The 24,443-nt window shown below is 38.8% G+C and overlaps 2 protein-coding genes and 1 pseudogene across 4 annotated transcripts in view; 1 reads left to right on the top strand and 2 right to left on the bottom strand.

Moving 5' to 3' along the window:
- Positions 1-3,098: 3,098 nt before the first annotated feature.
- On the bottom strand, positions 3,099-4,822 carry LOC109372740 (DNA fragmentation factor subunit alpha-like). Of its 2 annotated transcripts, none has more exons than XR_002122086.1 (2): positions 4,672-4,822; positions 3,099-3,905 (listed from the first exon to the last, which is right to left on the bottom strand). XR_002122086.1 is itself a non-coding variant. In XM_019626165.1 (2 exons), the coding sequence occupies exons 1-2, from the start codon at positions 4,780-4,782 to the stop codon at positions 3,723-3,725; spliced, it is 339 nt and encodes a 112-aa protein (XP_019481710.1). In that variant the 5' UTR covers positions 4,783-4,822; the 3' UTR covers positions 3,099-3,722. The 2 variants fall into 2 exon arrangements, 1 of the variants encoding a protein (XP_019481710.1); XM_019626165.1 differs by having other exon boundaries at positions 4,627-4,822.
- Positions 4,823-4,974: 152 nt separating this feature from the next.
- Positions 4,975-8,050, top strand: LOC109372737 (mitochondrial import inner membrane translocase subunit TIM14 pseudogene; annotated as a pseudogene).
- A 12,253-nt stretch (positions 8,051-20,303) lies between these two features.
- Positions 20,304-24,443, bottom strand: part of KLRG1 (killer cell lectin like receptor G1) — a 24,951-nt gene continuing 20,811 nt past the window's right edge. For both annotated transcript variants that reach the window (XM_019626168.1, XM_019626167.1), the window contains 2 exons: positions 21,884-21,984; positions 20,304-21,473 (listed from right to left, as the gene is read on the bottom strand). In XM_019626168.1, the coding sequence (XP_019481713.1) occupies positions 21,362-21,473; positions 21,884-21,984 (213 nt within the window). In that variant the 3' untranslated portion in view covers positions 20,304-21,361. The remainder of the gene's footprint in view (positions 21,474-21,883; positions 21,985-24,443) is intronic.

Raw genomic sequence — 24,443 nt, 5'->3', positions numbered from 1 at the left:
TAATATGATGTGTACATTCACTCATTTTCAAAGGTCAAATCAGCCTTGCATACCTCTAATAAATCCCACGGTACATGGTATAGAATTATTTTTACACATTGTTGAACTTGATTTGCTAATACTTTGTTGAGTACTTTTGGGTTTTTGTCCATGAGAGAGTCTGTAGTTTTCCTTTCCTGTAATGTCTTTCTCTGGTTTTAGTGTTAGCATAATACTGGCCTCATAGAATGGTTTAGGAAGTGTTCCTTTGGCTTCTATTTTCTGGATGAGATTTTAGAAAATTTGGTGTCATTTCTTCTTTAAATGTTTGGTAGAATTGACCAGTGACCATTTGGGCCTGGTGCTTTCTGTTTTAGAATGTTATTTATTATTGATTCAACTTCTTTAATAGATACAGACCTATTCAGACAATCAATTTCTTCATATAGGAGCTTTGGTAGATTGTCTCTTTCAAAGAATTGGTCCAGTTCATCTGTTATCAAATTTATGAACATGAAGTTGCTCATAATATTCCTTCATTATTCTTCTAGTTTCCATGGAAGCAGTTGCAATGTCATCTCTTTCATTTCTGATATAAGTTATTTGTGTCTTCTGTCTTTTTTTCTTGATTAGCCTGGCTTGAATTTTACCAATCTTTATTGATCTTTTCAAATAACTAGCTTTTGGTTTCATTGATTTTCTCTATTGATCTCCTGTTTTTGTTTTGCTTTTTTTTAAAATTAACTTTTTTTTTAACTTTACTGGGGAACAGTGTGTTTTTCCAGGACCCATCAGCTCCAAGTCCAGTCACCGCTTTCAATCTAGTTGTGGGAGGCGCAGCCCACCATCCCATGTGGGAATCAAACCAGCAACCTTGTTGTTCAGACCACGTGCTCTAACCAACTGACCTATGCAGCCTCCTGATTTCCTGTTTTTAATTTCATTGATATCTGCTATAATTTTTATTATTTCTTTTCTTCTACTTACTTTGGATTTAATTTCTTTTTCAACTCTCCTAAGGGGAAAACTTATACTATTGATTTTATGTGTGTCTTCTTTTCTAACATATGCATTCCATGCTATAAATTTCCCTCCAAGAACTGCTTTTGCTACACCCCACAAACTTTGATAAGTTAATTTATTTTCATTTATTTCAACATATTTTAAAAATTCTCTTAAGACTTTTTGGATCCATGCGTCTTTTAGAAGTATGTTGTTTAATCTCCAAATCTTTTGGAATTTTGTAGCTATCTTTCTATTTTTGACTTCTCATTTAATTCCATTGTTATCTGGGAGCATATTTTGTATGATTTATATCCTTTTAAGTTTGTTAAGATGTGCTTTATGAACCAGGATGTGGCCTATCTTAGTGAATGTTCCATATGAGTTTGAGAAGAATGTGTATTCTTCCATTGTTGAATGAAGTGTACTGTAACAATTTGCTCCAGTTGTTTGATGATGCTATTCAGTTCAACTATATTCTTACCAATTTTCTGCCTGCTGCATCTGTTAATTACTGATAGATGGGTGCTGATGTCTTTGATTATAAGCTTGGATTTGTCTATTTTTCCCTGCAATTCTATCAGATTTTCCCTCCATATATGTTGACTCTCTGTTAGGTAAATACACGCTCAGAATTGTTATGTCTTCTTAGAGAACTGGCCCCTTTACCATCATGTAAAGCCCCTCTCTATCCTTGACAGTTTTTCTTGCTCTGAAATGTGCTTTGTCTGAAATTAATGTAGCTACTTCAGGCTTTTAAAAATCATTGTTAGTGTTAGCATGGCATGCCTTTCTCCATCCTTGAATTTTAATCTATCTGTGTCTTTATACTTAAAGTGGGTTTGTTGTAGACAACATATAGTTGGGTCTTGTTTTGTTTATCGTCTGATAATATCCTCCTTCTAATTAATGTATTTTGACCATTCATATTTAAGTTGATTTTTATATACCCAATTAATCTCTACAATATTTTAACTGTTTTCTATCCATTGCCTTTTTTCTGTGTTTCTTTTTTTATCATCCACTCTTTTTTGCACCTCTCTAGTTTTTTTAAATGCTTTTTTTTTTTAAGATTTTTATTGGGGAATTGGGGGAAGGGGAACAGACAAGTTGCTGTCTTTTTGTTCTGTAGTCTAGTTGTGGAGGACGTTGCTTCACTGGCCCAAGTTGGCACCATCATTGCGCTCTTCCCGGGTGAGGCAGATCAGTCGCCGGCTTCTGGACGGCCGCTCACTGCGGCTGCTGGCCGCTCATGCTGGCTGCTGGCTACACACGGTAGCCCATGGCAACACACTGCAGCAGGGGCTGCAGCCTACGCCGTCGCCGGCGACTCACGGCTGCCCAGCTCCAGGTTGAGTTGTTGTTCAGCTTCTTAGCTGCAGAGGGCAGTGTCACTGGCCCTCATATGTGGGATCTGAACCGGGGCACTCTGGCATCCCAAGCCAGTTCTTACCCAACTGCCACTTGGCCGGCCCTGCACCTCTCTAGTTTTAATTGAGCATTAAGATTCCATTTTCGCTCATCTTTTAGCATATCAATTACACTTGTTCAAAAAACTTTTTAGTGCTTGCCTTAGAATTTGCAATATACATTTACAACTAATCTATGTACACTTTCAAATAATGTGGTGCTGCTTCACAAGTAGGACAGGTACCTTACAACTGAATATTCTCAATACCTCACTCCCTTCTAACATTCCTGTCATTTCACATTTCCATAAGCTACAAGCATCAAAGATATTATTGCTATTATTATTTTGAACAAACTGTTATCAGTTAGGTCAGTTAAGAAAAAAAAAGACTGTTTTATCTTCATATCTTCCTTCTCAAATGTTCTTCCTTTCTTTATGTATTGGGTTGTCAGAAAACTCATGACGTATTTTGTCTATGTTTTTCAAAGGTCATTTATTTATATAAAGAACAAAGGTCAATCAATGATACAGTGCCCGTTTTGTTCGATAACCTTTTGCCATCTTTCAATGAGCTTCATAATTCCTCATTCATACAAGGACCTGTCTTTATTTGTGAAAAACTGAACAAGGTGCTGATTTATAGCCTCATCTGAATTGAATGTTATACCACGCAAGGAGTTTTGTTTTTGTTTTGTTTTTTTGGCATAGAAATCAATTTAATGACCTTTTATACCCCCTGCTGATAAAACATATTAGAAAACTGAAAAGAGTTTTAGATATAATTTCATAATACTGAAGTAGATATTAGAAATGGTGAATTAGACTCCCTGTATGTCCCTATGGTCTGTAAACTTAATCTGTGCCTTTAAACAAACAAACAAAGTTCATTAACTTGAGAAACAAGTTTGTGGCTATTATCAAGGCTCTATTATGTCACCTTCTCTACCATTACTTTTGTTGAAATTCTGCATTTCTATCTTTAGGACAAGGATAGTTTGAAATATGACAATTTCTTTTCACTGCCCTTCACAATGACTTTTAAACAAACACAAGACCATGTCGTTAGATTAGGTGGGATGTTGTTGGTGCAGCTGTATCGTTCAAAACCGGGGGAAGGGCCCATGTTGAGATCCGGACTGGCCTTCCTGGAGGGGCCGTGGATCCAGTGTTCTAGCCTGTCCAGGGGAACGGCTCTAGGCAGTGGGCAGAGTAGGGCATGGGTGGCTCAAAAGGCCGCAGGAATGATAACAGAGCATACACCAAGGCCGCAGGGCTTGCTTCACGTATTTCCAGCTACAGCCGTGTGGGGTCTTGTTTGGCTCGTTTGGGACTAGGCAGCTCTCCCAGGCAGTGAATCCCTCCTTGCTGAGACGTTCCTGAGAGAACGCAAACTCTGTACTTTCTGGAGACGCAGGCTCAGCTCCTGGTTACAGGCCTGTTGGACGGTTTCCACCTTCTTCACATCCCAGCTCAGAGCAACGGCCAGTGCCCTGGGGTCCTCCCTGATGACCAGCTGCGGCAAGAACAAGAAGCACTGAGAACCGCCACCTCGGCCCTCCTGGCGGCTGCTCCCGTGGTTTTCTTTGGGGGAGAGGTCAGGCAAGATCAGTTACGTTATGTCTATGCCGAAATGCCAGGCCTCCTTCATAATTAAACTGGCAGGGGCCTTTTCTTACCACACAGGAGCAATGGCACAGGATCTTTGGAACGAAATTTACTTGGAGCAACTATAAAGTCCTCCACGTGCAGGAAATTTAGCCACAGTCAAGTCAGTACAGTTTCTTTCCCTTCTAGCTACAGCGGGGAAGTACTTGGGACGGGGACAAAGATGAAGAATAAGAAGTAGCACCCACTGTGATGGGTTCCCTTCGTCAAGCTTCTAGTTCCCTGACTTTACAGCCAGCGCAAGATGACCCCCTCAGATGTGCCTTTCCCTCTGGTATTGTCTGTGCCTCAGCCGACTGTCAGTCCATCCTCTTCAGCCACTGACGACCAGAAGCCACGCTAGAAGCTTGAGCCCCACCATTCCTCCCTAGTCATTTAATTCCCACTTTGGATCAGAGAGTAATGTTTGATAATCTGAGGGAGGGCATGTATCCATTGTGTTTAAGCCGTTTCGATTTAGATTAAATGAGATGCTAGCAAACGCTCTGGCATATGATAGGCACATCAGCAGCTAAGAGTCGGGCTCTGCAGAGGTGAAAGAGGTTCCACACAGCCCTCTGCTGGCCTACCCTTACAGCTCCAGGGGAGTCGCAGGGTCCCTGGTTGTCGCCCACCTCCAAATCCTGGCTCGACAGACTCAGCCTGGGGGCAGCCTTCTCCTGCAGCACAGAAAGGATCTGGCTCGACAGGGCCGTTTCGGAGGAGCGCTCTCTGCTCATCCCCATGTCAACTGTGTCCCCCTCATCCCCGAAGCCAGCGTTGGATTCTTGCTGCTTTGACAAGACACTACCCTGATTCTCACCGGGTTCTGGAGCCCTGGCACCCGGGGCCACTTCCATCCTCTTCTGTGTGGACCTTGATTGACTCCGGGAAGCCGGAGAGGCTGGGTGCCAGCGTCCCCCACCCCTACCGGAGGCATGCTGGCAGATGTAGTACGCAAGGAGTTTTAAAGAGAGCGAAACAAGTGGAAGTCTGACACGTCAAGGTCAGGCGAGTATGGTGGGTGTGGCAACACATCCCATCCAAGATCCAATAATTTTGTTTTTTTTAACACTTACCAAGTCTTTTATTTGGCAATAAATAAAAAGTAAATAATTTTTAAAAAACACATTACATTGTAACAGTGTTATGCAAATGTAATGTGTGCCATCAAGGACCCAGAAACCTTTTTTTATTATTATTATTAGTTTCAGGTGTACAAAACAATGCAATAGTCATCCTTTTCACCCTTCACAAATTGACAACCTCCTCTTCCCATTCACTGCTCCCCCACCCCCGATATCATACATGTTACAATTCCATGGACTCCATTCCCGTACTATACTCCACATCCCGTGATTATATATGTATTATATCATAGTTGACCTATAATATTATTCAACGGCAGCTTCAGATGTACAGTGCAGTGGTCAGGCCTCTACTCCATCCATGAAGTGGTCTCCCTGACAAAGCATGAGACCATCTGGCCCCCTAAAAAATATTTACAACATTATTGATTATATTCCCCAAACTGTCTTTTCTATTCCAGAGGCAATACTGTAGTTACCAATTTATGTTGTCTCAAGCTCCAATAATTTTTGATGGGTGATCAAAGTTGTGTGTGGTCTCGCATTGTCGTGATGGAACACAACTCCTTTACAATTACCAAGCTCTGGATGTTTCTGGATGATGGATTTATTCAAACTGTCCAACTGCTGACAGTACACATTCAAATTGATATTTTGGTTCTTTGGTAAGAGCTCAAAAAACACGACACCTTTAATATCCCACCACACTGAGAGCATAACCTTCCTCTGATGAATGTCTGCTTTTGATGTTGTTTGAAGTGAATCATGACATCGGGACCAAGACTGTTTGCGCACCACATTGTTGTAAATAATCCACTTCTCATCACCAGTTATCAGTCACTTCAAAAAAGAATCACTTTCCTCATGTTTAATGAGCATATTGCAGATGTTTATACACGCCGTCAAATGAACTTCTTTGAGTTCATGCGGAGCCCAAATATCAAGCTTGCTTAAGTATCCCAGCTTCTTCAGGTGGTCGTGAATGCTTGAATGATGGATATTCAATGTTTCTGCAATCTCTTGTGACGTGTAACATGGGTTTGACTCGATCAATGCCTTTATTTTGTCGTCATCAACCTCAGTGGGCCTCCCTGACCGAGGAGCATTGTTGAGATCAAAATCACGAGCACGGAATTTCGTGAACCATTGTTGGCACAGACGTTCTTGTAGAGCGTTGTCACCGTAAACTTTACACAACTTTTCACAAGTTTGATGCATGTTCTTTCATTTATGAAAGTAAAACAGTAAAATATGGCAAAAATGCACAGTTTGGTCTTCCATCTTCAACTTGTAAAATCTCCAAAACTCAACCAAATCGCTCAATTTTTTTTTAGAATGAAGTGAGACCTTTCAGCTGTCAAATGACATAGCAATAACATAGATGCAAATGACTCTAGTATTTCCAAAAATGAACTAGTGCCATCTGTCACAAACATGTGTCATGACTTTTCCGACAACCCAATAGATCCAAGTTTCTGACCTACAGCATTTTTCTTCTCTCTGAAGAACTCCTTTTAACATTTCTTACAAAGCAGATCTAATGGCAACAATTTCTCTCAATTTTTGTTTTTCTGAGAGGTTAACTTTCCTTCACTTTTAAAGGATAATTTGGATATAAAATTCTAAGTTGTTGAGGTTTTACTGTCAACACTTTATTTTTTATTTATTTTTTTTTTTTAGCTGAGCCATCCTGCCACCTGTTGGCAGCTCAGCGGCTGCTCAGCTCGGGCCAGGTTCAAACCGCTGTTGCTCAGAGCTCAAACTCTTCAGCGAGCTCTTAACCAACTGAGCTACTCAGACGGCCCACTGTCAACACTTTAAAGACTTCACTCCAGGCCATGTTTCTTGAGGCACTGTGGGAGACCAGCTCCCACAGGTCCAGGGGTTCCCTCAGGTGGAGACAGCATTGGCGAGGAAAAAGGAAAAAATGTGCGGAGACAAAGGAGCGCTTTTTCAAAAAGTGTCACACTTTATTTTTACAGCATTCCCCTTTTTATACCGGGCAGTTTAACCATTGTTCCATTAGTATCAGGGTTTTACTTCCTCATAATTCTTATGCTCCAGTGTACAGCTATACCTTTTCTATGCTAAAGACTAACTTATCTTAACTGTGTCCAAATCCCTCCACCTACAATGACTACCAAAGCCTGAGCCTCTACATAATCGCCCAAAGGATGGTTACCATGACCACCCAACATTTATTCTAAAAACTATTGTCTAAGCAGGATCTTAAGAAGTACAGGGGGTGTACTTTGACCTTTACTAAGAGACTAGTAGTGTGACTAAAATTGCCTTTAGTGTATAAAATAGAATTGTTGTGATATATCACAACAAGAAGGGGAATTTAAATTTTCTAAGATATAAAGCGGTATCTGTTTTTCAGTCAGAGCTTCAGAATTTGTCACAATTGCAGTGCGCTTGGCCATGTCAGATACTGAGGTGCAGCCGGCTCCCAAAAAGGCACATGTCTGATGGCTTGCCCCTGCTAGAAGTGTCCGTGTTGCCTTCTGGTGGAAGCGTGGAGTTAGTGATTGTGGCCTCTTGGCTAGGATGAACCACGCTCTCAGTGGAGGCAGGAAAGACAGCCACGGCCAGCACAGTAGTAGCAGTTGGACTGACCATTGCTGCTGCAGGATTTGCAGGCCATGTTTTGCAAGCCATGGAGCCTCAAGTAAAACAAGTTTTTCAAATTCTACCAAAATCTGCCATCAGCAGTGGCTATTACAGAGGTGGGTTTGAACCGAAAATGACAAAACAGGAAGCAGCATTAATATTCGGTGTAAGCCCTACTGCCAATAAAGGAAAAATAAGAGATGCTTATCAACAAATTATGCTTTGAAATCACCCAGACAAGGGAGGATCTCCTTATATAGCAGTCAAAATCAGTGAAGCTAAAGATTTACTAGAAGGTCAAGCTAAAAAATAAAGTAAATGTATGATGAATTTTAAGTTCTTTTTAGTTGATGTATATAAGTACAAGGCTTTTATAATAACGTGTCTCAAAACTACAAATTTTTAAAATGATTCAGCACAAACTAAAACCCTTCATATAAGTTTCCTGTTTAAATTTGAGGATTTTAAATCATATTATATAGACTATTTTGAGATTAATGCTCAATAATTACAGATAAATCATACTATTTGGAAAGAAATATTGTTCATTACTCATTTAGCAAATAATTTAGTACCTACTTCAAGGCAAAGTGAACATGACAGTTTCTGCTTTCAAGGAACCCTAATCTAATGGGCCACTGATAAACTGGTAATTAAAATACAATGTGATGACAATTGTGATGGAATGAATTAGCACAGATTGTTATACTTATCTCATTGGTAGGAAAGGCTATCAAGGTACAGAGAACTGGCCCAGCTGCTTGGACCATTAAATTTAAAAGTGAATTTAACCACAACTTTGACCTAAGAAATTGATCTAGGTATGTATATATCACTCACAGGATTCAGATTTCATACATTAAAAACTTGATTAAATAAATAAATACTTTACTCCAATCTCTCATTGCTTGCATGGTTTCTGAAAGAAGTCTGAACATAATTCTTTCCCTTCTTCCTCCATAGGCAAGGCTTTTTGATTCCCTTTGCCTTCTTTCAAGATTTTATCTTTGTCTTTGAATTTCTGTGATTTGAATAGAATATGCCTCAGTTTAGTGTTTTGGAGATTTATACTGCTTTAGTGTTCTCTGAATTTTCTGAATCTACGGTTTGGTGTCTGGTAATCACTGGAAAATTCTTGATCATTGTTACTTCAAGTGCTTATTCTGTTTCTTTCTGTCATCTTCCTTCTAGTATTCTCATTTATACCTTTTGTAATTGTCCCACAGTTCTTGGATATTCTGCTCCATTTCTTTTTCAGTCTTTTTTCTCTTTGACTTTCAGTTTGGGAAATTTTGCATTCTGGTGACAAATGCTCTGAATATCCTGATACATGACAACTTATTGCCCTGTGTGATAGTTTCTCTGGGTTATACAGCCAGGATTGTAATTGTTGAATGAAAGGATACATAAAAACTTAATTTCAGTATTCAGCCAGAATATATTTTAGAATGGCTGCACCAATTTATACTCCCTTAAATAATACATAAAGGGGTCCCACTTTCACCATATTCTTGCCGATATTTATCTAACTTTCTGATTTTTTGCACTTTTAAAAATAAAAGTCTTTTTTTTTTTTTTTTTTTTTTTTTTTTTTTTCTTAGCTGAGCCATCCTGCCACCTGTTGGCAGCTCAGCAGCAACTCAGCTCGGGCCGGGCATTGAACCGCTGTTGCTCAGAGCTCACACTCTTGCGCAAGCTCTTAACCAACTGAGCCACTAAAAGTCTTATTTCTTGATTGTTTTATTTACTTTGCTGATCCCTAAAGAGGTGGAGCATCTCTTCATATTAGCCATTAGGACTTCTTCTTCTACAAATTACCTATTCAGGTAATTTGCATGCTTTTCTATTTTTATATTTCGTCAATTCTAAATTGCATATTTTTCATACTTTAACGCCCCAGAAATTGGGACACATCTTATAATGAATAGTATCCACTTAATTTATCTATTTCTGCATAGCAGATGACCCCAAAATCCAAAAAGTTAAAACAAAAACTAGTCTATTATACTTCAAGTTTTATGTATTGACTGGGCTTAGCTGGGTTGATTCGTCTGATGGTATTGCCAGGGACCACTCATGAAATTGCAGGCAGATAGCAGCTGGCACTGGAATCATCTGAAGGCTCTACTGGTATTCTTGGACAGCCTGGCCTCTCTCACTCTTCATTCAGCCTCAGGACTTCTCCTTGTGGTACCTCCAGCAGAGTAGCTGGACCTGTTACGTGGCATTTCAGAGCTTTCAAGAGCAAGGGTTCCAAGAAACTAAGGCAGAAGCTACAAGGTTACTTATGAACTAGTCCCAGAAGTCATGTGTTACCACTTCTATCACATTTAATTGGTCAAGAGCATTCCAGGCTCAGCTTGTATTCAAGAGAAAGTAAAACAAACTCCATATATTGAAGGAGGAGAAGCAAGATCACATTACAAAAGAGCATGTAGTTGAGGTATTGTTGTGGACATCTTCAGAAGCAAAATTTACTAAATCTGCCATTTGGCTACAAAATCACATCTCTCCCACATACAAAACACACTTAGCCTCTCCCCCCAAAATTCCCATCTTATTATGGATAAGTGCAAGATCTCATCATCTAAATCAGGTGTAAATGGGGTTTGGGGTAAAGTTTCTTAGGTATGTTCCTCAAGGACAGTTCCTCTCAAGATGAAGATATTTGAATTTAAGAGACAAGATATCTGCCCTGCACACAAACTCAATAAATGATGGTGAGACAAAGAAAGGATAAGTACAACAAACATTCAGTCCAGATTCAAGAGTGACAAAAATAATCTGTACTTCCTGATGGGGCAGCGGGGAGGGGATGTCAAGGACACAGTGCAAAAGAGCACATGGCTCATCAAATTGCATAGTTTAAATAGCTGCAGTTTATGGTCCATCAATTACACCTTAATCAATGCACTTGTTTGCTTGTTTTTAAAGAACATGTTTGCAGGGATCCAGGTAACCATCTTTGGAAATACAGTCTGCCACAGCATTTCACACAGCTGCTGTCAGATGGGCAATGTCATGATGTGGTCGCCATTTCCTCTTCATGCATGAACTTGGTTGTTTTCCAACTGATCTTCCCTTCGAGCAACTTGAATCTCTCAATGTTTCAGTCAATGAATCATTCAATAACCATTTGAAAAAGGAATTGAAATTCTGATTGCTACTTAAAATCCTCCATTGACAACTTCCAGTAAGATCAAAAAAGTGTTCGCATGGAGACCTGCAGAATGTCTGTCAGCTTGGCAAAGAATCCCAGAGACAATAGTGAGGCTTTCTTGGGAAATGCTGCATCACCAGCAGCCACTTGATGTCACAGACCACGATATTATGTATAAAAAATGGGGTCTGATAGTGATTCAGAAGAATTATGCTCTAAATTAAAATAAGTTTTAGGGGTCGGCCGCGTGGCGCGTTGGTTAAAAGTTGGCTTGGAATGCCAGAGGGCCCCAGTTCGGATCCCATATATGAGGGCCAGTGACACTGCCCTCTACAGCTAAGATGCTGAACAACAGCTCAACCTGGAGCTGGGCTGCCGTGAGTCGCCGGGGACAGCGTAGACTACAGCCCCTGCTGCAGTTGCCATGGGCTACCGTGTGTAGCCAGCAGCCAGTGTGAGCTGCCAGCAGCCGCAGTGAGCGGCCGTCCAGAAGCCGGCGACTGATCTGCCTCACCCGGAAAGAGCGCAATGATGGTGCCAACTTGGGCCTGTGAAGCAACATCCTCCACAACTAGACTGAAGAACAAAAGGACAGCAACTTGTCTGTTCCCCTTCCCCCAATTCCTCAATAAAAATCTTTAAAAAATAATAATAATAATAAGTTTTAGGAATACTGAATGCCAGAGGTGAGCACGGGAGGGAGGCACAGAACAGAAAAGCTAGCTGACATTTCAAATATCACATTGTTGTTTAATGACAAGGCAATAAATATTTAGATTGAACCATATGAAAGTATCATTTTTATAGATCCAGAACAGAATAATAAAAAATCTCCTGACTGCCAGTCTAATGTTTCCTAAGAACACTAAGGAAAGACTTCCTGATTTAGACAGCCTAAACAAGGAGGCACTTAAACAACAGAAAAATGGACAGCATGGCATTTGTCTGCCAAGATGGGGTGAAGGAAATTCAATTACAAGTCATTATTAAGGACAGAAAAAGCCTGGGGTCTTGGCACTGTGATGATTCTGTGCCATACACTAAAATTACGTATATGTGGTTATGAACCATTCCAAAATGATAACACAGTTATCACTTGATTCTACCCTACTGTTTCTTTTCTCTCCTACTTTCCAGAAAGTTCAGTTTCCTATAACCCAATGTCATCTTTTTATTAAGAATATGATATTTTTGTTTTATCTTCTTTTGTTCTTTTCTTCACTCATGAGCCTCCTACTACATATATTTCCACTTGCCCTGCTACTGAATGTTATCATGTTTTTTCTTTCTTACTCACTATTATTCTAGGACTAGTGTTCATAACTGGTAGTGACCTAAATATAGTGTACAACTTATTAATCAAATGATCCTAGATCTCTACCTTGAAAAGGTATAGTGACAAAGGGAATAGCTGGCCACAAATGAACTATTCATATCTGATTAAGGTAAAAATACTGCATGAGTTTTTCTAGAATCAAGATAATAAGAAAATGTTTTTTCCTTAAGTGACTAAATAGAAAAGATTCTACCCTTGATTGGTCATTAAAAAAAAAACACCTAAAGTATATCTTTAACTCAGTACCCTCTGAAATGACCTTGGGCTGAGTGCATTATCAACTGTCATTATCACTGCAATCATTGGCTTTGACCACAACAGGTCAATTAAATCCAATAATGAGATTATTACATCAGTTTTTAAAGTGATTGACTTGGGGAAAGAGAAGAAAAAGTAATTTGATAGGAAAAATTTTTTTTAATGTTTAAAAAAACATAAAATTATACATGTGCAAAAACCAAATAAGACCATTTTGTTATTCCTCGATTTCTGTGCACACAAAATTACCTGAAAAGCTTATTCGATCTAAATCCAAATGTCAGTTTTATAACCAATTCAGTTTCTGCTTATATTTCCCTCTATTCTGATCTTTGTTTCCACAGACCAGCAGTAGGGAAGTGAGGCAACCCTCCAGCCTCAGGACATAGGGGACTAGGGGAAAAGGGTAAAGTCATTCTCATTAGTACAGTTGTTATCTGGCCATTATTTCTTACAAATTACTTAGGAAAAGATCAATCAGCTATTTTTTTAAAAAAGATAAAGGTTATGAACTGTTAGTTCACAGAAAAGGAAATACAAATTGCTCTTAAGCATGTGAAAAGGCACTCCCTATAATTCTTAATAAGAGAAATACAAATTAAAACCACAATAAGAAACCATTTTTTATCTCTCTAATAGCAGAGATAAAAAAAACATTTGATGAAAAACTGCATTGGTAAAGATGTAGAGAAAATGAAACTACCATACATCACTGGTAGGGTACGTAAATCTACAGATTCATGTAGAGCAATTTGGCATGTCTACAAACACTCAAAGCACAAATTACATCTGTAGAAATACAGTCACTGCAGCATTGTTTGTAAAGGCAAAAGAGAGGAAATGACCTAAATTTCCATGAATAGGAGACTAGCTAAATAAATTGTTATATCCACAAAATGGAATTCTATTCAGCCATTAAATACAATCAGACAGTTCTAATGAGTATAAACAGAAAGATTCAAGATAGGTTGTTAACTGACGGGAAAAAGTAAAGTTCAGAACAGTGTGTATACTATGGTACAACTTGAGTTAAGTGTGTGTGTGTGTGTGTGTGTGTGCATGCGCACGTGTCCTTGTGTACCTATATCTTTGTATATGGATAGGTTATATCTAGAAAAGAACACAAAAAGGCAAAAGTATTTTTCTCCAGGGAATGGAACTGGCAGATCTGCCAATCAGCGGTGGGAGCAGAAACTCTTGTTTTCACTGACATACCCCTTTTAACTTTTGAATTTTATACTATGAGCATATACATCTTCAAAACAAGTAAATAATACTTTTTAAAAACTAACACATGAAGACAAGAATCACAGAATGTGGCAAGAGTTTTGAAGGAACTAAAACTAGAGAGTAAGGAGATTGGCTATATTATACAGAATGATCATGTAGTATGGCTAAACCTAGCTTCAGAGAAGTTAGGCATTTTACATAAAGTCACACAGCAATTATTAGAAAAAGGACTTGAACATAGGTTTGTCTTATTGACTTCAGAATTGGTGCTCCTCCCATTACATTTCCACTGTCCTCAAGTGTGAACAAAACATTTTGTAAGGAAAAATATATAATATATGGTCATACAAAGAACCAGTATATGAGGTCAGACAATTAAGTTCATGAACTCATCCTACAAAAAGTGCTTCATACCTCATTGCTGAATATCACTATGGTCACCTTTGAAGTACTCCCCTTGGGAAGCTATGCACTGCCGCCAGTGCCTAGCCCACCCTTCAAAGTAATTTTGGAACTCTTTTTCTGGAATAGCCATCAGAGCTTTCGTCGTATTACCCTTGATGTACTGAATGTCATCAAAATGTCTTTCTTTCAATATTTCCTTTATCTTTGGGTAAAGAAAGAAGTCATTGGGGACCAGATCAGGTGAGTAGGGAGGGTGTTCCAATACAGTTATTTGTTTACTGGATAAAAACTCCTTCACAGACAGTGCCGTGTGAGCAAGATGCAAGAGCCATGAATTGTTGGTGAAAAGTTCAGGTTGTCTAACTTTCACAAGCAGCCTTTTCAGTACTTTCAAATAGTAAGCTTGGTTAACTGTTTGTCCAGTTGGTACAAATTCATAGTGAACAATCTGTCTGATATCAAAAAAGTCAGCAAGAGCAGTGCAACAAGTTCACGAACGTAATTGTAATTAAGTAGGTTTCCAGAAAGTGTTTGAGCATTCTTTACCTGTCACTGCAAGCAGCATTTAGATGCAAATAGTTGGTTACAAATCGTGCAGAATCTTGCAGTCAGGAAAAATTACTTAAGCAAAAATCAGAAAGAGCTAAAAAAAAAAACCCACCACAAAACCTCTATGCTAGCTCTTACTAGGGATCTACAGAACACATTCTAGAAAATCTGTGGAGCGGTGTCATGTATATAACAGTTTGGGACCAACTTAGTGAGGGTGAGGGCAACCCCAAACCACAACAGCCATTGTAGCTAAGGCAGGTCAAAACCTTACAGCAGTCATGGCATCCCATACAAAATCTGGAATGTGTGCAGTGAGATCACTGACCCTATAGTTATGTGATCAAAGATGTGGTCTTTTTTTTTTTTTTTTAGCTGAGCCATCCTTCCACCTGCCACCTGTTGGCAGCTCAGCGGCAGCTCAGCTTGGGCCAGGAATTGAACCGGCAACTCTATTGCTCAGAGCTCCCTCTCTTGAGTGAGCTCTTAACCAACTGAGCCACTCAGCCGGCCCCAAGATGTGGCCTTTTTAAAGACAGGCAAGACCTGTTCTTACGGGGGCGGGGAGTAACTTTTGAGAGTAGATTTTAACAAAGGGGTCTGGGGAGGAAAAGGAGAAGGTGGTACATTAAGTAACCCAAAGCACAAACGAAGCAGTACAACTGCAGACTAAGCCCGCAACCCCACAGCAGCTGAACAAGACTAACCCTCCACGTGGGGTTAAGCTCGGACAAAGCTCAAAGTCCAAGTGCATGCTCTAACAGCACGACCAAGCCCATATAACTCCTCATCAACATTCTAGCTTGACAACTTGGTGGGAGGGTGCAGACTGGTTTCTTTTTGTCTTTAATACTGTTTTCTAGTTATACAGGTAAAAGATACAAACATTCTCATTTGAAAAGGTTGATTCTACAGGGAAAAAAAAAGAAAGCAAAAGTAAGGGAATTTATTTAACTATTTCAATCTTGATAGATATTTGAATTGTTTCTAATTTTTCCTATTGTAAAAGTGTAATAAAGTCCTTTGTACATTAATCTTTGTGTACTTGTACAAACATTTCTTTAAAATCGATTGCTAGTAGTAACAGGTGTATACACTAACCAGGCCAGAAACAGGAAGCGTGATCTGATAGGAGACACCATTAGTGTCTAGTCCAAGTCAGTATAAAACGCTGATGCCTACTCTTGGTATCTGTCCACACTCTTGTTCGGAGCCTGATCTGGGCCCCCACAATGTGACCGTTCTCTTACTACCCTTCTCTCACTGCCCCTGCCAGGAAATCCTTTCTGGTGTGCTCGCTGGAATCCCTGCTACGCTAAAAACAAGTTACCTTATATTATTAACCTTGGTGCAGAATATTCCCACACTTCTTTGCCTTAACTGCAACCCAATCGTTTTTTAAAAATGATATTCTCTCAGAATGAGGCTGCTGAGTTTCCCACAGAGTTGGAAGGAGATTGGAAGTGGTTTGGAAGGAGATTGGAAGGAGAAGAGGGAAGTCTGCATTTTTGCTGTGGTTGTGCTCCGTGCTCCCTTGGCTTCCAGACCATTATTTCTTCATCATATAAAAATGGCTCCTTGAATAGATAGTGGTGGTGGTTGCACAGTATTATGAATACAACTAATGCCACTGAATTGTGGTTAAAATGGTAAATTTTATGTTATGTGTATTTTACCACAAAGAGAAAATGACTCCTTTGAGGCCCATGTCATCTGCCCGTGCCCATACTCTACTCCTTCTTGTCACTATCATCCTCAAACCTGCTCCTTCCCTCCAATGATCCAGGACTTTGGCCCAGGACTGTTATCTTCTCAATTCCAACTATGACCTACCCTCAAAAGAGCAAAAATAAATTCATGATTAAAATGTAAAACATAATAATATAAACTTAGAAAAATATTTTTTAGAAAAATGTATGTATAATCCCAGGTAGGAGACTCTAGGTGAAAAATCAGAATCCTCAATGGGGGAATAAAATGAGAGATTTCACTGTATTAAAAACTTAAAATGCATTAATAGAAAGCAAAAAGCTCTATAATGTTTAAAAAACATAACAGAAGGAAAATACTTGCAATACATATGACTGACAAAAGTTTCTCCCTCATATACAAAGAGTGCCTACAGAATGATAAGGAAAAGAACCAAACAAACAAACGAGCAAACGAACAAAGCAAAAAAGCCAATAGAATAAATGGCCAAGGGATATGAACAGGTAATTCAGATGAAATACAAATAACAGATTAACTTGATAAGATGCACAAAGATAAAATCAGTTAAGAAACACAAACTATAACTGGGATATACCATTCCTCCTCCCCCAAAACAAATAATATATATGATAATAATTAGCCAAATTTAAAACACTGAGAACATGTGGAGCTGAGAAGTGGGGGAGGAGCAGTATTCTCATCCATTGCTACTGGGAGTAAAATTGGTTCAGTCTTTTTGTAATCTGGTGGTAGCTACTAAAATTTTTAATTTGGAAAACATTTTGGCCCATGACGCTCCCATTTAGGAATCTATTACAGAGAAATTGTATATACACACAAACACTGTCATATTTATTTCATCTCCTATACTATTACTACCAAATCTTTTTCTAACCCTCATGTTCTTCACTTCAGGGTCCCTTACTCTTTGGGTTTCTTGTCTACTTCTGGTTCATTGTATTTCTTGACACTTTTTTTTCTCCCCTGAAACTGCCCTGTAAAATCCCCGTCCTTCATCATTCCTACCATTTGACTTTTCTGTTATTACTGGTCCGACACGCTGCTGCTTACGCATGCAATGGTGCAGACTGAAGTCATTACAAATGTATGGCCTCCAGCCTCACCTGAGCTCCTGGTGCTAACCAGCAATATTGTGTCTCTAAGCAGCTGTCACTCTTGTGGAAATTCCAAAATTCTGCCTTCCATAGAGCGCCAACTTATCACTTCCTCTCTCATTCTTAGCACGTGACCTTGTCTTTTATCTCGCTGAGAAAATGGAGTTCATCAGGCAAGAACAGTCTACATTTCTTCCCTATCACTTAACAAACATATCAGAATCTTCACCCATCCTTCCCCCTTCCACTCTTTCTACCCAAGGTTATTTCTTCCATTTGTACATTGGATCTCATATTTATCCACTAACTCAAGGATCTTGGTCTTGCATGTATTTTTAATCTCCCTCTTTCAACTGAATTTTTCACCTCAAGATGTAAACAAGAGCTATTCTCTCCTATCTACGATATGTAAAAATATACAGCCCTACCTATAGCCCTTTATTTAGATGTTATCTCTTTCCTTCCTTCCATTACAAAATTCTTAAAAGAGACTTCTAAACTCATTGTTTCCACTTCCTTACCTCCTATTTATTTGCCAGCTCACTGAAAGGTCACACTTTTCACCAGCACACCAATGAAGGGTGATGAACAATGACCTCCATATTGCCAGCTTCACTGAACGCTCCTCTCGTTGTTGTGTTACGTCTCTTTAGCACTTTATACTGATAGTGCTCTCTCCACTTTGAAAAGCACTCCTTTCTTTGCTTTCATCACATCATTTTCTTACCCTCTCCTGTGTGCCAGAACAATTTTCTCCCCTCCTCTTCATTTCCTTCATGATTTCAATTCTAATAAGGAAAAAAGACTTTATTATCATCAAAGTTTTTCTATGAGAGATCATTACTAGCAATGATCTTATAGCTGTTCCAATGTGAAGAAGCTAAAAGACCTTCTCCTAAGTAAAAACTCATCATTGCCCTTCCAGGATAGAGCCAGAGTAGAAAGTCATCATGATTGTGAGGAGCTTGTGGTTTATGTACCTTTGCTTGATGAGGATATGGAGAAATAGGCACTTTAACTTGTACATTACTAGAGAATTTAAATGAGGGGGTGGGGTGGGGGGAGCATTTGAAAGTATCCAGTGACACAGCAATTCCCCCAATATACTCATATATGTACAAAACACAAATAGGATATTTATCTAAAATCTACAGAAAAAAATCATAGGACCTAGAATAGCTAAAACAATTTTGAAAAAGAAAAACAAAATTAGAGGACTACACTACCTGATTTCAAGACTTACTATAAAATTACAGTGAGATAAAAATGAAAAGATAGACATAAAAATAAACAGAACAGAAGAAAAAATGTAAAAATAGACCTACATGTTTATGATCATTAATTTCAAACAAACGTATCAAGGAAATTCAATGAAGAAAAGATAGCTATTTCAATAAATGGTGCTGGAGCAATTAGGCATCTATAGGAAGAAAAAAATGACCTCAAACCATATTTTACACCATATATAAAAGTTAGCTCAAAATAGATCAGAGACCTAAATGCAAAACTTAAAACTATAAAACGTCTAGAAAACATAAAGGCAATCTTTGTGACCTTGGACTAGGCAAAGATTTCTTAGACAACATACAAAAATTATGAACTATAATACAAAAACTGATAAACTTTCATAAAAATTAAAATCTTATGTTCTTTGAAACACACTGTTAAGATAATGAAAAGATAAGCCACAGACTGGGAAAAGGTATTTGCAAAATGTATATTTGATGAGAATTTGTATCCAGAACATACAAGAATTCTGAAAACTCAATAACAAGAAAACAAGTAAATGCACAAAATATTTGAACAGCTATTTCATCAAAGAATATATGTGGATGGCATATAAGCACATGAAAAGATGCTCGACATCATCAATCTTTAAGAAAACGGTAATTAAAACCACAATGAGTAAATTAGAATGGCTAAAATTTAAAGACTCACTATACAAAAAAAAAAAAGACTCATTATACCAAGTGTTGTTGAGGACGTAGAGGAAATGGAACTCTCTCACATCTTTAGTTTCTAGGTTTTTTTGTTTTTGTTTGTTTGTTTGTTTGTTCAGCTGAGCCACCCTGCCACCTGTTGGCAGCTCAGAGGCAGCTCAGCTCGGGCCAGGACTCAAACTGCTGTTGCTCAGAGCTCAAACTGTTGAGCGAGCTCTTAACCAACTGAGCCACTCAGCCGGCCCTTAGTTTCTAGTTTTACCAAACTTTATTTCACTAGGCAAAGTAAAAGGATTGAGTCAATCACTGATCCTAGCTTCTAACAAATAAGTCTAAGGAATAAACAAATGACTAGGAAATAAGCTATTTCAAATGCAACATCCTTAAGGGAGACAAAGCAGTAAAGAACTTGTCCCAATTCTGATGACAGGTGGAGAAAATCCTTACAAGAGGACCGAGCCTAGTCACAGAGGAGAGCTGCACACATCCTGCCTGCTCCGGAGAGGATTCCTTTATTTCTCTTTGAATAAGTAAATGAGATTGTGCACTCCATAGCATCCAAGCCATGGCCCAAGTGGAATCACTATCATTACACTTAACCAAGTGCGAGTCGCTAGCATCACAAACATAACCAAGAGATACCCTGTGGCCCCAGAACCAAAGGTAAGAGATCAGAGGGAGATGGGAGTTGGTTTCTACTACTTCCTTCTATGAACATTACATCTGGATTAAACTGGCCCTTTGCCTTTTTAGAATCAGCTATTACATGCTCGTATGGGTGGGGTGAGGAAGGACTAAAATATGCTGTGTTTCTTGCCCTTAATCCCTCTAATTAACTCTTAGACTAATAGACACAACTAGAATAAAAATTTTAAATTCTTATTTTTTATTCATCCATTCATTTATTTAATAGTCACTGATATAAGCACTATTTTAAGTGTTTGGGATACAATAACGATAAGATACAGTCCACTCCTAAAAATACTATCAAAGAGGAAGACAAGTAAACAGATTACAATCCAGCATCATCAGAGGTTTAGAACATGGTTCCCATCCTTACTTCCTCCTATAGCCATGAACAGCACCTTCTCTCCTTATCTATGTCCAAACACTACCAAAAAGAAATAATGAAGTTTTTTTTCTCATTTCTGAGGCATTAGTGCCTAAAATAATTTAGGGATCAACCACATAAACTACTTCCAGAAATTATCCTCTATAAAAATGCCTTATCAGATTGACCACTGTGGTCAATTAGCAAGAATGTGGTAAATTACACATTCACAACTTGCAGAAGATACAGTCCCACATTGGTTTATTCAACCACATCTATGCATACTCAGAAAAACTAAATTCAGTCAAGGCCAGGTCTTTAAGTATGAAGAGCTGAGAACCAGAAAGCCCCCTCTGCTCTCATTCACTCTCCACAACTTATTTTCTCACCATTAGCATTATTCTTTAGAATAAAGCTTTATCTGCAAAGGGCCACCGGTTAGGAAAAAAAATACATTATCAGGGAGAAGTGACATGTCAACCATTAGCACACATAAAAACCCTCTAGCACATTAGCAATAGGATGTATTTGCATAGATCTCATCAGATCAGCTCAGGACATAAGATAGAAAAGGTAAATGATAGAGATGGTGTGGACTGGAATAAAGTCACTAGGGTGAGAAATCCTAAAACAAAAGTTACCTATTTCACAAATTTGCCTAGATCTGGTCTTTAATTTGTTATGATAATATCTAAACACTCTTAAAGAGAGCCCAGCAATAAACCATCAATCACGGGGGAGCCGCGTTAATCTCACATTGAATGCCATGTCCTACAAGGTCAGCACGCAGTCAGCATACACTCGTGGATATCCCAGCACGCAGAGGCCAGTTTCTTCTCTAGGGAGCCATATGGCAGATCTGACCAGCCATTAAAGTCGGACCTTCTTACAGACCCACTGTAAAAGAACTTCGCAGCTAGAGGCACTCAGACCATGCTTGTTGATGGCACCACACTTCTGTACCAAGCTGTTTGAAATAATCCTGTAAGAAATCAGAAAAACCAATCAAGGTGACATACAGAGTAAAGGAGTTGTAAGGCATGAAAGGATAAAAAGTAAGTAAATTTTTTTCTCCCTGTTCAGGCCCCACTTCTCTCAGCTCCCAAAATAGCAGAAAATAAAAACTGCTCATTAGCTTCTCTTTTAAATGTCATTCTTTTTTTGTCCTTATCCACTGTTCACTTCTTCCTTGTTCCCTATTTTCTTTCTTCACCCTTTCCTCTCTTCTCCATCTGCTATCCTTGATCTAATTCACATAATTTTTCTTCCCCTTCTCCTCTCTTCTCTCCTCTTCTCTTCTCTACCCTCCTCCTCCTCCTCCTCCTCCTCCTCTTCTTCCTTCTTCCTCCTCCTCCTTCTCTCTCTGTCTCTCTCTTCCTTGAAGCCCCTTACCTAGAGATGTTTAAGGCTGATCCATCTTCCCACCTCCAGCCAGAATTGTTCCTCAGACCAATCCAGTAGAAGTTTTCATTGAGGGAACTTTTAAGTAGGTTCTAAGGGAGAGATTGAAGATGATTAAAAAAGATAAGATTCAGAAAACCAAAGAAGAGACCCAGTGTCATGGTGAAACAATTATTCCTTACACCCTCTCTCATCACCATTATTATGGACAGAATGTTTGTGTCCCCTCAAAATTTACATGTTGAAGCTCTGACCGCCAATGTGATGGTATTTAGAGGTGGAGCCTTTGGGAGGTAATACGGTCTCGTTGAGGTCCTGAGGGTAGGGCCTTCACTAATGATGGGATTAGTGTCCTTATAAGAAGAAATGGCCAGAGCTCAATTGCTCTCCACCATGTGAGGACACAATGAGAAGGTGGCTGTCTGCAAGCCAGGAAGAAGGCTCTCATCAGGAATTAAATCAGTCAGCACCTTGATCTTGGACTTCCCAGCCTCCAGAACTGAGACACAAATGTCTGTGGTTTAAGCCACCCAGTCTATGGTATTTTGTTACAGCAGTCTAAGCTGACTAAAACACCACCTATCCAAATAACTGTTCTCTTTTTAAAACTCTAGTTGTAGAGATTTGTTGGTTGCAGAGTGGAACACTTCCTAGAATTGACTTTATGTTATAATTGTATTCTTATAACATGACAGATAAGATAAATATTACATCTCTACCTTCCACTGCAGCTTCCTCCTTCATTGGATGGCACCTGATAGGTATTCAAATAACTTTGAAAGAAAAAAGCTAAATGCTGCTGTAGAAGCAGTCATCTTATCATTTAATACATAAATTATTAAGCCTAATGCAATGTACTTATTTCTTTTTTCCCATTAAACTCCCATTTTCCAAGTCCTTGTCAATTTTGCATATAACAAGGGGTGAGGGGAAAGCAAATCTTCAGGAAACAAGCTTAAGATATAGTTAAGTTGACTACACCCTTTATATGTCCCACGCTACCCACTAGAACAGAGATAAAAGATTCTTTTCTCTGCAGAGTGTGACATTCAAATGAAGGACTTTATGTCCTAAGGGAATTGCCTCTATAAATGAAATAAAATAAAGAATAAATCCCAGAAGATTAATTTCATGATAGGATTTGGTATTAGTGTAATGAATATTTTGCAACAAATGAACTATCACCTTGGATTTGAAACTTGCTTTTGTTACAGCTTCGTTATGATGAATTTTCAATGTGATATTGTCCTTGCTCATGAGCAAGAAAAGGATAAAACTATAAGTCTGAAGACCAAAAAAATGATGGGAAACCCTTGCATATAAAATAAGAAACTCAGTGTTTGTGTATGTTTTAGAGTATGAGTGAATATGCAAAGGTATTCATTCATATGTGTCTTAACAGATACCAAAGCCTCTGGGTTACATGTGTGGGCAAAGAGTAAATGTGTACAGTGGCATTCACCGGCAGTGATAACTAACGTCTCTGTGTGTCCAGAAGATATTGTATGCATAATTAATGCGATAATTGCCTAGCATCTTCTCTTTACTTCTTATTCTAATTCCCTGAAGTCGCTGCAAATCCCTTGTGAAAGAAAATGGAAACTAGTAAGAAAGCATTTAAATTGCTTCTCTGTTCCACTTATTTTGTCCCCAGAAAGACTGCAATTGAGCGTTTTTGTTTGGCTGCTTGGTTGGTTTGGTTTTCTTTGAGTTAGAGCTTGATCTGATAGGAGTTAAAGAAAAAGACCATAACTGGTTCCCATGATCATTTCCTGACTGATCATTTGCCACAAGCCTCCTTCCTGCATTAATGCTTTGAGATAATCTTCCATTTCATCTGGCAGTGGCCATGACACAGAACATCACATTCTCAAATTCAGTGAACTTGATTTGACCCCCCTCCTCCCCCTGAAAACATCTCTCCTGTGGAGGAATAGAAGCTCAAAGAAAAAGGGTGGTGACATGTGTTATTTCACAGTAATTTAGTGGTAGGATGTGGACTAGAACCCAAGGTCTCGCTCAGCACGTTCTCTCCTGAGATAGTCCACCTCTCTGTAACTCATCTTCTCTTTAAACTGCACTCCCACCAGCCCTGAAGAAATCAGGAGGCTCCCAGCATGGGCCAAGAATCACACACATTCAGCAAACTAAGAGACTGTACATTTTCTTTGATAAAACAGGTCAAGATGACAGCTTAAGCTTTTATTATAACATTGAATTCCACTCTTAGTTACTTCCTGGGGGTGCTGATGTTGCCATAGAATAGGCTGATATAGGAATAAAGATGCTTATTAAAGCTAATACATCTTGTTTCTTATTACACCCAAGGTCAGATATCCTAAAACCTGGGCTAGATGAGGGAGACCCAAGATGGCAGGGCATTCCTGGATTTCCTTGAGGCAATTGGGAAAATCTTCTCTAGGCGTTTTTGAAAAATCGGAGAAAATTACTTTCTTCTTCAAGTTTCAGGAAAAAGTATATTTAAACTCCCTAATTTTGCTCCAAACATATATTTAAACATATTAATACTTTCTTTCTTTTTTTTTTTTTT

The sequence above is a fragment of the Hipposideros armiger genome, unplaced genomic scaffold (assembly GCF_001890085.2).
Source record: "Hipposideros armiger isolate ML-2016 unplaced genomic scaffold, ASM189008v1 scaffold_662, whole genome shotgun sequence".
NCBI lineage: Eukaryota > Metazoa > Chordata > Mammalia > Chiroptera > Hipposideridae > Hipposideros > Hipposideros armiger.
This window is presented reverse-complemented; position numbering and strand designations above follow the sequence as displayed.